The following is an 18092-nucleotide window of genomic DNA, read 5'->3' as shown; positions in this document are numbered from 1 at the left end:
GCGATGGAAGTGTTTATTTTTTCAATTCATTTTTGGGGGGGGCCGAAAATGTCATCTTCGCCTCGGATATAGCTGGCTATGTCGAGGGTCTGCATCAAAGCTACCCTATCATCACTGCAATCTTGAAGGCGCGGCCAAGTGCGTGAATTTTGAATAAGGAAAACTTTTTTTAGAGTATTGAGGAAGTTTCGTACATCACAAGTGACAGCTCAAGTTCGCGTCGACAATAAGTGTATTTTCATGTCAGTTGGTGAGACGCCTGACTGATGCAATCTTTCACGAGTCTTTCATTGTTCGCCTACTATATCGAGGTAATTTTAATAGCTCGTCAGGATACACCCACGACAAAAGGCACTCGCTCTAACCTTCAACTGGGAGGGGAGATGAGGTGTGAGGTTATTCCTGGTGAGAGAAGCGATTTTGAGCGGCGATGATCAACGCAGGTCACGCCATGTACACCATGGAAAACCTATCACTTGAAATGAGAGCCTAAAGCGCAGCGCGTTGTGAAAAATGCAGTCTCCTTCGCAACTGGCATCATTTGATCTAGTCACACAACCTACTCTTTGCCTTTTCCAGGAGTTTATTTGAAAGACGAGGCAACAATAGTTGCTATGAGCGCCCCGTTTACTGGCTGAACGCCTTGGACAGGCTTGAGGGAGAACGAGTGATGCAACGATAGCAAACAACAATTGCAAAGGAGTCTACGCAACATGTCATTGTGTCCCAAAACAATGGCCGAGCCTGGAGTAAACTTAAAGAACATCTATTTTACGCGAGGGCAATAATTACAATATCTGAAAAAACGCTAAGGGATCTCTTAAAATCAGGTACAAATTTCCCTGCTATTGATTGCTACCAGCTGCTATACAGCTGCAGTGAGCTGTATGTGAGGCTGTGTGAAAATCCGTTTTTAGTGGGAGGGGCAGACGGGAAAATACTTTTTATCATGACCTAAGGCAATTTAAATGAAATTAATATACCAAATGTGAAATAGAGAAAAGGTTTGCGGGTAGCTGATTACAATCAAATCAAAATAAGGGGAAAATGAGAAAAATAAAAAAACCCTCATAAAGAAAGCATATTGAACTTTACTCGTATCTTAGTATAGAAGTAACATGAAGATTTTCTACTAGTCTATAATCTATTTGCTACAAACTCTTTCGCTTTCTTATCTTCTTGTTTGCCTCTGAGAACTATTTCAACAAACAAGAAAATTAATTCTCCAAATTGAAACAAAACATACCAAATGGAAGTAGTGGAAAGGTTTGAGGGTCCATCAATGACATGCAGGAAAAGAAAATAAATAAGTAATATCCGTTATGAAGAAAATGACCTACATGTTTTTATTCAAACTATTTGTTACAAACATTTACCTTTCACTTTCTTATCCCGCTCATGTCCGTTTTTGTAAATCATTTCTACTACAATTTTTCAAAATAAAAAAAAAATATATTTTCAACTGTCATACAGCACATAACTCATCTCAATTGCATATATTACTCATCCTGATGCGATCTTTGATAACGCTATCGACAGTTTTAACAAAGTACATTCTTCAAACAAAAGTTATAACATTAAATAATAAAACGACTATTTCCCTTTCGTTGGGCAAAAAAATAAAGATATTTTCAGTTGCCATTTATAAAACAAATAGAAAAACAATTTGAATACAAAATTAAGTTTCTTCCTGACACAGTGGGTCATTTATCTTGGGCTGACTGTGGTAGACAGAAGGACCAGCCTTGTGGCCTTTATGAAACCGCAACAACTCTCCCTCGGACGTTTTCTCGAGTATTGGGACTATTAGGGTAGACTGGCTTGAACACCAAACGCGAACGGAAGGTACCAGGAGTCTGATCAGTTCAGTTTATTTCGCTCTCTGAGGCTCTCTCTTTTCTCTCTCTAAAATTCAGTATTCACATTCCCCATACTGTTCTCTGTACATTTACTAAGGTGCTGACAAGGAGAATTTGTCTAATAACCAAGAATTTCTTTAGTTGGGAATCATTCCTTTACTCTCATAACATTAATGTGTGATTCAGTAGTGACATTGTTAGGAGAAGTTAGATGCTGGTTCTTAGGGGTTGAAGAGTTAAATACCCTATCGGTAGGCATGTTTGGGCTTACGGGACAACTAACCAAAACAATTTCACAAGACATTTGAAACGACTAACAAAGTACTTGAAACACAACCAAACTTCGAGAATTAAAACCTATAAAAACTTCCCGTTGAGGACACTGAGCACGGTCAAGGACAAACCCAAACACGAATAACGATGACGATCATCTTACGAGAATTAAGCTCTACTACAACGGACATGGACACATCACTCAAAGGGTAAAAATAAATGTGTGGTCTTGCAGCACATAACAAACTTAGGCTCACAAGACTCGTATAAGGATTTTTCTAGTACTTCCCAAACACTTCTAATTTTAATAGTTCATATCACGAGTCTAGGAAGGGATTGTGCGGGTACACGAAAGCTAAAAACATGTAATCTTGAGTATTTCCAGAAACTTTTGTCCTTGTAACTCTGACGCCATCTTGCATTTGAACGGATGTGATATCAAAGGATCGACTATTATGTTCTACGAGGTAACAAACCCTTTCGTTGATCTTAAAGCTGAAAGTAATCCTCAATTTTTTAGCAAAGATGTTACTTGTATTGATCCATCCGCAAAGCCAGTGAGGCATGTGGAACAGCTCATAGAGGAGCTCCAATCGACGCTTACAACTGGTGACTTGTGCTCAGCTGGTAAAGTTAACACTTGACTCAAACCCTGATTCTTCTCGACCTGCAAGGTTAGAAAATGAAGTCAATTTGAAAAAAAAAAAAAAGCCGAGAAAAGGGGGTAATGAGGAGAGAGGAATGAATGGAGGCTCGAAATATTGAATGAAGAGAAGAGAAGAGAAACAAACAAAGGGAGGTTGGCGAGAAGAAGGTGAACGGGAAGAAGGAATAAAGGACAGATGGATAGGAGGACAATCCACACTTTTACGCAAAGAAGAAATCCAAAAAACTATACTCACTGAGTGACCTCGTTTGCGATGTTTTAGACGGTACGCACTGTATTTAGCAATACACAACTTACTTTATATACTACTCCATACTCCGGTCCACAGGAAAGAAGATACTGTCCTTCAGAATCAAAAACAAACATCTTGCCATAAGATGATGGTGAACTCATGTATTTGTACTTGCTCTGAGAGGATTTGTCTGAATCGCACCACACTGCCCCGTCGTGTATATCAACGTCAGTTAATCTTTGACCCATGCGGTGCACACTCCACTGTGAGAACTACGAGTAATAAGAGCAAAATTATTTGTATCAAATTTTCTCCCTTTGCTAGACTGGCCAATCATCAATGTCAGTATTTGGGAAACTGCACTCCTACCATTCCCCTAACCCAACATCAGTAAACAGATAATAAGTAAAGGTTAATGTTGGGTTAGGGGAGGGGTAGGTTCGCAAGTGCTTAGATACTGAAATCGATCCCTGGCCAGTTAGGAGAAAAAGATAACAAATATGAGTAAGCACAGGACGAAACTGCAAGAATCCGTAAACGGAAACGTAGCAGAAACATGTTAAACCGTTCCGGAAACACGACGGATAACCTGTGTTTCCGTTACCGGTTTCGTGACGTTTTCTCGCGTTTCCGTTGCTGCGTATACAACGGAACCGGACCACTTTTACGTAAACATAACGGAAACATGGAGTTGCATGTTTCCGCCACGTTTCAGAAATACGGAAACATGTGATTTCGTCCTGTGAAGTCTATAGAGATTAACCCAGTTTACGTGACACGTAGCGAACAGGAGTTTATCATATATTTCGAAACATACATTGGTAGGGAACATATAAGAAAAGTTTAAAAAAATTGTCATGTAATTTTTATTTGGAGGAATCATCTTAAAAGGAAATTCCAGTCCAAAGCAGATGACTTCCACTATCACCCACATACCGCATTTTGTTTAGGTTTCTACAAAATGAGTCGTGTCCCTTCACTCTCGCCCTCTTGATCCTTGAGATAATTTTCGGTTTAATTGTAGGAAGCCATGAAAACGCTAATCAACGATGAGTCTTTTTCAGCTCCGCCTTTATGGATAATGTTATAAGAACTACTAAAAGTCCCTGATGGTGTTATGTTCTAGGGCAAGAAACCTTTTTCTGACAGATCGGCTCTTCACCAGGAGAATGAATGGGGGCCAGCGAACTGTCGGGGAAAACTGAAAAAATGATAGGTGGTTACCGGTGAAGGAATAGTATGGCATCCAGGTTTCACTGTATCAGTGGAAACAAGAATACGTTTCGGCGCTAATTATATTGAGCAAATCGTAACGGGAAATCCGCTTAACGATTGATTTTTTTTAGTGCGAGGTAAGGTCTTGATGTTCATTAAGAAGGAGTCGACTGTATCGAGCGTTATGGCTAACCTTGCCGTCTGTTCCCATACTGTAAGCAGTGGTTTCGTCTGCGCTAAACTGCATTGAACACACTTCACCTTCATGAGCTTGCCAACCAATTAAACAATCATACGACCTCATATCTGTATGAGCAACAAAATAAGAAAAAACCACGCTTTTACCGAGTTTGAAGTAACAGTTAGTCGAGACCAGTTTAGAAAACTCACAAGAATGAACCCATATTACTCTTTTCAATATTGGATAATAAGGAAATGCAAACTCTGCCACTAAAATTGTTCATAGTTCAACATTGCACGTAGAAGGGAGGAAGGGGGGGGGGGGTGCAAAATGCCAAGAGGAGTAACATTTTTCAAAACTTGAGACCAAAATTTTTCAGGGCGGAAAGATCGTGACATTCCATGTAGAGTAACTGACTCTGCACCTTAAAATTTTCAGATTTAAACCTTTTTTGCGCTAACAGAGTATAAGGGGGAAGTAAAGGAAATTGACGGCCAGTGAAGGGGATCATTGGAATACTACAGAGTTTTTTTTTTCTGGGGGGAGGGGGGGGGGGGGGAAATTGTTCCACAACCAAAATCCTTAGACTCCACAGGCGATAAATAAAGACCGATCCCTAATTTTAAGAAGTTGCTCTCATAACAAAAGTAATAATGCATAGAAAACGACTAATTATATCATTCTTGGCTCCTTTAACCCAACGGGAAAACGAAAAATACCGATCACCAGTTTACACCTGCGTTTTCCCAGTGGATCCGCGGATCAGTCTATTCAGTCTAAAAGTTAAATTCTATTATCATCGTCACCATCATCATCATCATCATCATCATCATCATTATTATTAATATTATTATCATTACTATCATAATCAAAAATGGGCTGCAAAACCCAAACAATTACACGTGCGTAACACGCTGCATCGCGTGTGATGACTCACCAAACAGCCGTATCATGCCATCCGCTCCTCCTGATATACAAAGAGTTCCATTATGATTAAACGCCGTGCAGTTTATACAAGTGGGCACAGGATCGAGGGGAAGGAGACGCTGGGAGAAATAAGAAAAATTACACAAGAAATGATTTACCAACCAATAAGGAGTGAAGAAACCTTTCAAATCAAAAAGATCCAAATGGAAGAGGTACAGAAGGCTCCCTTCCCTCTCCCGAATGAAAAAAAAAAACCTAAAAAGATGATGATAAGATAAAAAGAATGTTTTCGTCTTACTACTGATAGTCACCCAATCCCAAGATAACATACCTCGACCTTCATGGCTTTCATATCCCAACACTGTAACACACCCGCGCCGCTACCTGCACTGTTCGACGTCAACGAGGACATTTCACTGTATTTTGAAAACGATTGCGATAACCTCAACGATGACGTCAAAGATTTCTTATTTGCTGCCGCTGAACACACAAAAGCTGCTCCGGTAGGACTGCACGACAATGAGACTATTCTGGAAATGAAAATCGATTTTGTTTTCGTATTTGTCTCTTCCTTTGTTTATTTTCTAGCAACTGAACTGATAGAATGTTGTTTCAGTCTTTAAGTCGACGTCAAGTTTAGCATGGTGTTTGCAACAAGACTGGTGTGTTGGGTCATGTATCTTGGTCTGTTCTGAAGAAATCCCGTTAATTCCATGAGAAAGTGTAAACAACATACCTAGTTTGCGCAAAAAAGTCGATGCCTATTTAAGATCGAGAATATACAAACCACCCTACTGAGTAGCAAGTTTGTATGTGAAGGTACTGTCGTGTGTCAAGTGTGTTTAAAGCATGTCACGAACTTGTACCAAGTTCGAGCATCACTGTTCATGGTGTATGTCAGGGTCTTTAACTGACCGAGATCAGAGTTTGCAATAACCATTTACCATTCCTTTTGTATTCTCTGTGTAGGTAAAATTAGCCGCGTGTCTCGCGTGTTTGCTTCCATTCGAATAGATTAAGAAAAAGCACTTAAGGTGCATTAAGACGCTGAGAAAGAGTGAATTCCTTTAGCTCACCTGGGGTACTGATGATGAGAGTCAGTCGTGACATCACAAATGGTCTTTTTATTTTCTGTGTCAAAAAATCGTACTTTACCATGTCCAGTGCCCAACAGAAGCTGCAACAAAACAATATACACTGATATAATCCGCAATATCTAAAGGTTCTATCCACAAAAGACATGAACATGAAAGTAATCAATCATTATTTGACTAGCGACAGAGATGGAGCATAAAACAGAATGATTTTCTGTGTCAAAAATCACATTTTACTATTTCCACTGCCTAACAGAAGCTACAACAAAAACAATACACAATGATATATGGTCTGCACTATCTCAAGGTGATAACATGAACACGAAGGTGATAAATCTTTATTTTGACTAGCGACAGAGATGGAGCATAAAACAGAGATGTTCAATTCTGTATTGATCAGAGACAGATCGCTGACTTAAGGCAAAAAATGAGTCTCAAGTCATTTAAGAGAGAGAGTCACAATTTGAATAAACATCAGACAAACTTGAAAATATAAACAACAAATTTGTAATAATTATTAAGAGATATAAAGACACAAGTTGTACATAAACTTTAACCCTCTAACTCCCATGAGTGACCAAGACAGAATTTCTCTTTACAATATCAATACAATATCAACCAGATATGTGATAAGAACAAAGAAAAATTTCAATATGGGGATAATTGGTTGATCCAATATTAAATTCTCTGAACTAACATCATAAGAATTGTATGGTTGACAGTAAGGAGAATTACAAATTTGGTCCGGGAGTTAGAGGGTTAACTGGGTTGACAAACTTTTCGCTTTAGTTCACAGAACAACCTGCAGAACCACTATATCAAGTAACAGAATTTATGGCATTTGCACAAGCATGTGGAAATGTATACTGAAAAGGCAATTTAAACAAAGGCTTGAGCATTTTTTTTCAAATTCAAGTTTTAGAAAAGCAGTGTCACAATAAAAGCTACATGAGTAGAAGCTTGACTTTGACTTACCAGTCTGTCAGGCTTCGGAGCCCACTCCAGTGACAGCAAGGGAGATTTACACATGACAGTGCTACTGGTGTGGATGTCAGGATGGTTTGTCCAAACCCTAGTCACAAAAGGTTTAGAGATCAGATGAGAAGGAAACATTTCACTTACTGCCCTTACTCTTACTGGCATTTAGTGCTTCCAGGTTCATGTTATGTTTTGTGCAATTCTACAAGAAAAACTTAACGAGGATGAAGAAACAAAAATACAGAATGAATATTCATTGAAGAGATAAATGTTTGAAATAAAATTTTACACTGATCTTACATGTAACTGCACATTTTCGCAATCAACCATGAAGAAAATCATTTGATCAAGCTTAACCCTTTGACTCCCATGAGTGACCAAGACAGAATTTCTCTTTACAATAATTATCAACCAGATAAGTGATGGGAATAAAGGAAAATATCAATTTGGGGATAATTAGTTGATCCAATACTAAATCCTCTGAACTAACATTAAAAGAATTGTATGGTTTACAGTAAGGAGAATTACAAATTTGACCTGGGAGTTATAGGGATAACCCTTTACAACCTAACATCAGTATGCATATTCTCCATACTGTTTTCTATACATTTCCTAAGGTGCTGACAAGGAGAAGTTGTTTAACAATCAAGAGCTTCTTTAGTTGGTGATCATTTCCTTTTTTCTTGTGACATTTATGTTTGATTCAGGGGTGACATTGTAAGGAGAAATAGGATACTGGTCACTCTTAGGGGTTAAAAGGTTAGAGACCCTGGGTAATCTTAACATGCCCTTCACAACACAGTCAAGGTTGTGTGGTGTAACACCCTCACTTCAACATGAAAACGATTTTATAAAATTAATACAAATAGGGAAGGAAACCATGACAGCACACCCTCAGTGTGAAAAAAAAAACAGCAACAGTCCCTTACTTGACAATCCCGTCAGCATCAGCACTTCCAATCATCCTACTGCTAGAAGAAAACTTGCAGTGCACAATTGCTGAGTGATGCTCTTTGTATACATCCTAGGAATAATACATCACTAAGTTTGAATCAGCAGATCATTTACTTTTATTATTCAAACACTGAACTTGATAATCATTGTTTCCATATGCAGCATTTAGAATAACATTAGTCTTCTGACAATGACGAAAGGCACAAATTTCAGGACACCAGTCAGAGCCCCCCCCCCCCCCCCTTTTATTTCAAGCCAGAGTACATTAAAGGTAAACCTGTGAACCTAATGTGAAGCTATCCGCCTTAAATCCAACTAAGGCAACCGGTCCGGACGGAATCCCCGGTTGGCTTCTTAAAGAGAATGCAGATTTACTAGCACTGCCTGTGACTGATATCCTTAACTGTTCGTTTAAGGAAGCACGGTTGCCTCAGTCTTGGAAGGACGCTAACATCACTCCAGTACCAAAGCAGAATCCAATACACGATGTAAACAAACATCTACGTCCAATATCCCTAACTCCCGTGCTTTCTAAGGTTGCTGAAGATTTTGTCGTGGAGAGTTTCCTCAAGCCTGTTGTGTTGGCGAAAGTGGATGTACGGCAGTTTGGGACTGTGCCAGGTTCCAGTACGACACAAGCACTAATAAGCATGGTCCACTCATGGCTTAGTGCTACGGATGGGAACGGTGCAACTGTCAGAACCATCCTCTTTGACTTCCGCAAGGCGTTTGACCTTATTGACCATCAGATCCTAGTTCAGAAGCTCATTTCATACGATCTTCCAAGCGGAATAATTGACTGGATAGTGGACTTTCTGTCCTGTCGCCGACAGCGTGTTAAACTTAGTCAGGACTGTTACTCGGAGTGGGGGCCATCCCATCAGGGGTCCCACAGGGCACAAAACTTGGCCCCTGGTTATTTACTATTATGATAAACGACCTCATCATCCCGGGTACAGACATGTGGAAATATGTCGATGACTCCACTATTTCTGAAACAGTCATGAAGTCTGAGGTCAGCAAAGTCCAACAAGCGGTTGACGAACTCGCGACGCAAGCTTCTGCTGACAAGTTCCAATTAAATGAAACCAAGTGCAAGGAACTGCGCATAACATTCAGTCACTCTAGAAAGAACTTTGATCCAATTAAGGTTAATGATCAGGACTTAGAGTGTGTAGAGCAAGCAAAGATCTTAGGTTTGCAGATATCTTGCGATCTTACGTGGAATAATCACGTATCCGAAGTTGTAAAAAAAGTAAACAAGCGCCTGTATTTTTTGCGTCAGCTTAAGCGTGCACAGGTCAAGTCGGAGGAACTTTTGCTCTTCTATTTGACTTGTATTAGGCCTGTCACTGAATATGCATGCCCTGTTTAATTATCATCATAGCCTCCCGCAATACCTTTCAGTAGATCTTGAGAGATGTCAAAGGCGAGCTTTACGTATTATCTATCCAGATTGTTCGTACAATGAGGCGCTTCTTTTGACTGGTCTAGTTCCCTTACACAACCGCCGCGAGTTCTTATGTGATAAGCTTTTTAATTCCATCCTGTCTAATCCCTCGCACAAGCTCTATAGCTTACTACCTCCCAAGAATGAGTGCGAAGTCAATTTAAGGAGTCAGCACTCTTTTACTACACGGCGCCTCCACACCATTCGTACTCGAAATAGTTTTATCCATCACTATGTCCATAAAGCAATGATGTAATATTGTTTTTCTCTTAATTATATATTTTTGTCTTTTTAATTAGTTCTTCTTAGCCATGTATTTTTTGTAGTATATATTTTATTGTAAATCAAACGTAATTCAGCCTGTGGCTGCAAGGTTCTTGATAATAAACTATCTATCTATCTATCTGCTTGGAAAGGGTATGAAATTTAATGGTGTCAGTTATTGTTGGGAAAGGTTAAACAATTTGACTGCGGCAGTGATATTATAAGCCATTGATCTTGTTGAAATGCTATATGGTCTAACATGGCTGAGAAATATATGCATTATAATCCCCATGTTAAGCCTGGGTGCTTTTGGGAAGAACAATGGAAAATATGTTTGTATAAATAAAGAAAAAAATGCATAAAATACATGTACCTGGCTAAGAAATAGAAAATGCTTGGACTTGTGGTCACCAGGGCCTGGAAAAGATATATATTAAGAAATTATTCAGCTGAAAGGAGATCCTGTATATTACAGTGAGGGTACAGGCCATGTAATTTATGGCTTTAACTGGGCTTCCACCTCTCAAAATGAAAACAAATAAATGAGGAGTGACTTCTACCTCTTCCACAGCATGTAATCACATACACCTGAGAGATATTTTTGATGTTAGATATTCAAAGACAGGATTTCACTAAAATTACCTGATGTTCAAAGCTCATACAAATACCTGCAGTATTACCTGAAAAATCAAGCTACAGTGTAATTACATTGATCCATGTGAATATCATGCTCACCTTCAAAATGAACTGTTTTAGAAAGTGCATCTTCTAAAATTGATAATAAAAATAAAAACATGACTGGTTATATCTATTGTCCCTTGGTTACAAAAAAATACAATAATGATCTTAACCAACTGTTACCACTTATTCTGTCACGCATTTTTTAAGCTGTTCTAAGGCCAAATTGTAGCAAGACTATCGCCAGTTCAAAAGGGTTTCCAAGATAAGTATTGTTTATGTAATACCTGGTGTGAATAGTCATAGGTTATCATACTCTTGACAACTTGAACTATTGAGTAAGATCAAGGTATAAAACAGTTTTCAAAACAGCTCTTAAACACCCACCTTCAGGATAACAGGAGGGGTTGTCATTATGGGGAGGTACATAGAGTACCTGTTGTAGTGTTTTATGATATTGGCTATTTTGAAGAATAATGTGAGACAGAAAAAACATGATAAATCAATAAAAGACAAAGCAAAATTTGACTTTCAGATGGGAAGTGTCCACAAAACAAATCAAGAGTAAGGTTTGGCACATACAACAGTTTTTGCAACATTCAATGTCAGACAAAGTGTTTTCTCCCTAGTGTGTAACTTAAACAGTTATGACACTCACTGGTTGTCATTGCCATGATAGATATGTGAAGATTAAATACACCTAAATGTAAGAACTTTCACCTGAAATGGAAAGAAATCCCTCCACCCCCCACTTCCACCCCTGCATGAATGGTTACCTGTTTTGTCTTCTGTTACTTCCACCTGAGTTGCTTTCAGCCTTACAGGCAATGTTTTACTCCTGCGGATAGCATTTCCAAACTTTTCTCTGTCATCTTGGCTTGCAGCAGAGGATGTTTCAAAGCTGAGAGTTTTTGACAAACCTAATTTTGAGATCCTAGCATCCTCCTCATCATGTGTTGAGTCAGTCTGAACTTCAACCTCCTGACCTTGAGGTTTCTCAGATGAAGAAGTAACTGCACTTGACTTCAGCTGCTCTTCCTCCATGTGGGATAAATGTTTTTGCTGTTCTTGTAATTGCTTTAGAGAAAAAGAGGGCAAATATAGTACATTCAATCAACTGACTCTTCAAACAAAAAAAAAACACCTTTAGTGCAACTGCAAAAAAAAAAAAGTGATCAGTTGCGGTAGTAGCCATTGGAAATACTGCTGTACATGTAAAAATCAAATCAGGAGGTCAAAAGTTGCATGGAATCAGATCCACCAATCAGTTGCAATAAAGCAAGTGTACAACAATTCCCTCTGAAGAAAAAACTCTTTCTACAGTACTGTATATCATTCAATTTACACCAGTTTACTACTCCCAAATTCCTTTTTTCATTTACATGTATGTGCACTTGACATCATGGAATAAAATCCAACTTCCAATTTTTATATAAATACAGACAGGAGAATGATTGAATGTTCAGTTGTGTGACTGTTTACAATTTAGAAAGGCAATGAGATCATCAGATTCTATGATTTTCACAAAAGAAGATTAGAGGAACAATTGGAGGGCTCAGAGCAAAAATGATCCCTTGATTTTTCGGCCATTTTTGAAAGTGTTCAGAAGTAGTTGAATTTTGGCATGTGGACAATTTCAAAAATGGCCGAAAAATCAAGGGATCGTTCTTGCTCTGAGCCCTCCAATTAACACCCCTCCAGATTCTTCTAATTGAGACAAAAAATGACTCAAGAGGTTGTGGTTACTTAAAGAAATTTGAGCAGTGAAACAATCATTTAAAAAGTGCTCTCTAATGAGAACTGGGCATTTTTAAAAGAAGAGGGTGTTGACAAGGGGTGACTGGGAGTGTATTTTTAGTCTAAAAGTAATTTTTGAACCATGCTTGGTACTTGATTCAAATCAATTTTTCCTATGAAATAAAAATAAAAACTGTAGTGCTTTACCTACTTGCAAACTATCTAATGTATTTAGCGCAAGGAGAATAAAAGCCATGAGCAAATTAAGTGAATTTAAGTGTTCCTGACCAGCATTTTTGCCAACTACCCATTTTTCAAGGCACCACCTACTTGAATTAGACAATGCAGTAAAATACCTTTCTTTATTTGAAATAAATTTCCGCAGAACGATAATGTGAACTTGCTTTTAATACAAAGAAAAAGATTAGCTGTGGACCAGCTATAAAACACCCTACATATACATCTCTTAGGATCCTCTTTCACATAGAACCTCATTTGAAACTCCTTTTATGATAAGTGCCCTATTCAAACTATACAAGCTCAGTAATTAAATAATTACCCATAGGTTACCGAATTTCTCTAACCTGTAATTGTTGTTGCTGCCTGATTAGTTGTTGTCTTTTAAGTTTCACTTGATCCTCTTGAAGCTGTTGCACTTTTGAATCTTTTCCCTTTTTGTTCTTTTCTTGCTTATCTTTGAACATTTTGGTAATTTTTTTTGAGATTGAAGAAGTTGGTAGAAACTTACTAGACTGACCTTGTTGCCTGTGAATATTAATAACACCTGAAATTAACCTTTAACTCAGCTTTTGTTCCTTTAACCTACTGAGTACTGCAAATCATTTCACAAATTGAAGATTTAGAGGTTTGCTTGCAAGTATACAACATCTTGTAATTTTCTGGCTATTAATACACATCCAGAGGATCTGTACAGGTAAAAAGACTTACACATGGCAGCCACACACCATGGAAGAAGAAAATAAATACCTCTTACTGACTGAGTTAGAGGTCCATACTGTATGTTACAGACCACGTTTTTTCCACTCTGCTTTATGGTGCAAGTGTCCAGCACACAGGCTGTAAATCCGAGCAGAAAAACAAGGTTCCATAACTTAAAGTATGGACTAAGAACACAAGGTAAGAAAGATATTGATAATATTTCTGGATGAAATAGAGGGGGAAATTTTAAATGTGGACAAACTTTTGAATTTATCAGGCTATAAGGTGAAATATGGCCTCCAAAATTGACAAATCTTAGCATAATTATAAATAAAATGAGAGATGTAATATATCATTAGTCTAGATAATACCTTGGGATAACTTGAAACTCTTCCATATCATCCTCTTCAACAGTGGTAGCTCTCTTCCGGCTATCTGATAGCTCTTGCTCTAGTCTAGATTTCTGACGCTGTAAGTTTGCTCCTTCGTCTGCTAGTGATACAACCTGCTCTTTAAGTTTCAGGACTTCCTGTTCCAACCTGTGCAACTTTCCTCGTTCCTCGTCATACTTTAGAAGGGTTGGCATAGGTTTAAAGCATTAAGGACAAATCTCACAGACTTTGTAGGAAAGACAACCAGCACCAGGGGTATACAGAAGTTACATTATTTTTCAAGTCTCATTGGAAAGAATCATGCAGTCAACTTGAGAAATGGTTAGCATTGTGCTTGTAAGCATTGTGCTTGTAGGCATTGTGCTTGTAAGCATTGTGCTTGTAGGCATTGTGCTTGTAGGCATTGTGCTTGTAGGCATTGTGCTTGTAAGCATTGTGCTTGTAGGCATTGTGCTTGTAGGCATTGGTGTAAGGCCAAGCAAAGGTAAAAAACCTTACTCAAATAACCCTTTTACCCCTTAGTGTGACTAGTGTCTAATTTCTCTTGATAATATCACCCTTGAATCACACATTAGATACCAAGAGTAGAGGAAATGATCACCAACTTTAAGAAGCTCTTGATTATTGACCAAATTCTATTTGTCAGCACCTTAGGAAGGGTACATGTATAGAGAACAGTATAGAGAATGTGCATACTGATGTTAGGAAGGAAGTTGTTAATAATTATGTGAACAACTAACCCTTTAACTACCAAGATCTGATTGTTAAATCTCCCCTCTAGCTGCCACATATTTCCTCATAAGCTAGTTACAAGAATTTGGTGTTAGATCAAGACAAAAATTTCTACCTGATGTTTGAATATTCTCATCACCTGTTTGCTGGATAATGTTTAGATATTATAGGGAGAAGTTACGAGTTAATCACTTCTGGAAATTAATGTCCAGAAAAAACAGTTAAACTGCAGCCATATGTGGAGTGGCTCATGAACATGTTTGCAAAATGTAGTTTTCTTTGACAAAAATTTACCATCAAATCACTAATGCAGTATGCCTATTCCAGTTTCAGTTGCAAAGTAGAATACTAGACAAAATCAGCATTCAAACAAGAATGTCCAGATTTAGTGATAAAGCTGCCTTAAACTATAAGCATGAGAGAGATCATAATATTATCAGATACTTACTTGTTTTTCTAGAAATTAACATGAAAAGTCACTTTTTCTACTCAAAAGGATATGCAGGTAATGAAACAAAGTAATCAGAAAGTTATGAAGTGAAAGGAAAAAAGTCTCTTGCCATGCCCTCTGAAAGTACATCTCAAATGTCATATTCTGATCAGGATTCTTGATGAAAGGAATGGCTTAAAAAAAGACAAACAGAACACTATATTAGGGGGGAAAATATTCAAATAGGTACAAGTGTATTATCTGTTCCATGATGTGAACAGTTTTCTGAGAATGAAGCTCAAGGGAAACTGTGAGCTTTTTGGAACAGATGATGTGTACATTGTATGTTACAAACATTTTGCAATGTACATCAAAAAATGTTTACAAACAGCTTACTGCGTTCTCTGCTGTGACTTAATGAACAAACAAATATATCCATTCTTCAAGGTAACAACCATAAAATGCTTTCTCATCTTGAATCAAATTTTAAACACAGACTTATCCTAGTGGACATAAGATTTGGAAATGAGGGAATATCACCTGGATGATATATCCAGTTTTAGCTAGGGAATATTCTGTCACCTGATGCATACAGACCAATTTCATATAAGCAAAAATTTAGAAGGATCATAACAAGATATATCAAACCTCCATTTCAAAGCTAAACACCTCTCAACAAAACAGTTGTTTCAAGGGAAAAGGAGTAAGTTTTTCTTAGGACACAAGGAAAAGGACCATATCAAAACTCCTTGCACCAATTGCCTATAATAACTCAGCTGCCACAGATACTGTAGCAGAATAGATTTTGTCTATTGTTCATGATTATCAGAAGTTTTTATTCTAGTTAGCAAGCTGGATTCCTGCTTGGTCCTATCATAAGTGAATTTCCAGCTTGGTTGTTGAAATGAACAAGGTGAACTCTTTCAAGTTTCATCTTGATTCCTGGGATGAACTGACCATAATATAGGAATATTACCAAAGGGATCGATATCAGTTGCAAAAACCAAGGTTATGTTGAATTTGAATTTGAGAATAATTATTATGATGATTACTTCTTAATCTCTATAGGATCAGTCTAATGACTAAAATAATATAAGATAGTTACTTACATGTATTATCACATTCTGTATTGAGAAATTTTCGACTGAGTATCAAAATGCAAAAACCAATGTTATCGCAACAAAGAAATTCAAAACGGACACAAGTGGCTACTGAGAGAAACCAGCACAATTATCATACTAGTTTATTAAGGACACTTAATTGAAAATATTGGTAAATCCAAAACATGATAAGGACTCAGAGAATTAGTGTTTTCACTGGTCAAAAATGCATTATACATTACTGTCTGTGAACAAAATCTGACAAAATTGTGACTTACCAAACCATTCTCTCCACTCTATTTGAGTCTGTAGCTCTGCTGTATACTTCTCAAAAAACTCCACAACCTTGTCATTTTTTGAGTTCTGTATGGCATGCACAATGTACAGCCGCAAAAGACACATCTCCAGCTTTTTGACATTTGAATTGTGCTGATAGTCTAACCTCTTGAAGAATCTGTCATTTAAATAGTCCCAGTAATCTCTAAGGCTGGTAATGTCATAGCTTAGGATGTACTGATACAACTGATCCACAATTTTGTCCACCTGAAAAAAGGAACTCTATTAAGCTTTGCAACGATAACATCCTGAGAAAATTTTTTTCAAGACTAGGCTTACTGTATGTATGTGTATCTCATGACCATTAATTTAAACCAAGCAATTTACATTTTTTTTTCAAATAGCATTCCCCAACAAGACCACCCACACAATGGCATCATTTGACTAAAACTAACACATTCCTTACATTTCCTTCTTTTTTCAGTATTTAAGAGCTACTAATTAATATGTAAATGAGACCTACAGCAACATGCCTCTAATTATGTAAAGCAAATAGATTCTATAATATTGTTAATCCTTTAACTCCCATGAGTGACCTCGACAGAATTTTTCCTTGCAATATCAAAACAATATCAACCAGATGAGCAATGAGAATTGAGAGAAATACAATTTGGTGATAATTGGTTGATCCAATACTAAATTTCCTGAACTAACATTATAAGAATTGTATGGTTGACAGTAAAGAGAATTACCAATTTGATCTGGGAGTTAAAGGGTTAATGGCATTGTCATCTGATTATGCATCTGCCCTCCAATATATCACAAGTAAGAACCAATCAAAATGCAGGCATAAATCAGTTTCTTATATAGAGCTGCTTGATGCATGATGCATATGTCATCATGTGTCGTGATTTCAGGTCTGGCACTACATTGCATTGTTATCTACTGATTTGAAATGGAACTCTGACCTAATCACAATAATGATTCCTAATAGAGCAATTTTAAATCAAGTGTCCAATCTGTGACTGGTCCGAAAAACTTGCAGCACTTTCTCAACTAATCAGAAGCAAAATTAAACCTAATCAGGACTTGGTTGCTCGCAATTCCCTGCTCTTTAGTTTTTTTTCATTTTGAGTTCTCATTGGCTCTTGATTACAAAGTGATTACTTTGGTTTTGGTTGTGCAACACTCAATCGAAAAAGCCTTAAGACGACAGTTTACCCAATGCGCATTCCTCACCCTGAGGATCTGTTATGTGCCAGTGACGTGACGTGAAGAAGTTGAAGTAATTATAATTGTAACATGTCAATTGCATATTTCTATTGCCCGAACAAGACTGCACATAAGCAGGATGGGTAAATCTTATACTCTGCATGCAGGTCTGGTAATTGGGCAATAAAACCTCGGCACGTGCAGCCACCAAGATTTAAACTTTCGCGAAGAAGGAAGCCAGGAAGATTTAAACTTTCGCGAAAGTGAAATTAAATTTCACTTAAATTATGTTGAATGGCGGCTGGTAATATTTCCTTAAAGTAACTTACCCGGAAGCTTTTGTCCTTATCTGCTTTCAAATCAGACTCAAAGCTTTTCAAAGTGTTTGAGAATCCGCGAAATACAAGGTACTCCTTGATTACGTCGTCTAGCATCGGCACTGCAGCCGCCATTTTTTTTGTGCCTCGATCCGATGTGAAACCCGGACAGCGACGAAATGTTC

At 37.7% G+C, this 18092-nt stretch overlaps 1 protein-coding gene across 1 annotated transcript; it reads right to left on the bottom strand.

Moving 5' to 3' along the window:
- Window positions 1–1071: 1071 nt before the first annotated feature.
- LOC131784097 (WD repeat-containing protein 91) lies at window positions 1072–18043 on the bottom strand. Its single transcript, XM_059100881.2, has 16 exons — window positions 17920–18043; window positions 16381–16645; window positions 15075–15196; window positions 13820–14037; window positions 13094–13274; window positions 11549–11849; window positions 10830–10862; window positions 10468–10511; window positions 8356–8450; window positions 7424–7520; window positions 6431–6531; window positions 5686–5884; window positions 5365–5473; window positions 4440–4552; window positions 3097–3303; window positions 1072–2799 (listed from the first exon to the last, which is right to left on the bottom strand). The coding sequence occupies exons 1-16, from the start codon at window positions 18040–18042 to the stop codon at window positions 2641–2643; spliced, it is 2367 nt and encodes a 788-aa protein (XP_058956864.2). The 5' UTR covers window position 18043; the 3' UTR covers window positions 1072–2640.
- Between the last annotated feature and the right edge of the window lie 49 nt (window positions 18044–18092).

Source organism: Pocillopora verrucosa, chromosome 1, assembly GCF_036669915.1.
Source record: "Pocillopora verrucosa isolate sample1 chromosome 1, ASM3666991v2, whole genome shotgun sequence".
Classification (NCBI taxonomy): domain Eukaryota; kingdom Metazoa; phylum Cnidaria; class Anthozoa; order Scleractinia; family Pocilloporidae; genus Pocillopora; species Pocillopora verrucosa.
This window is presented reverse-complemented; position numbering and strand designations above follow the sequence as displayed.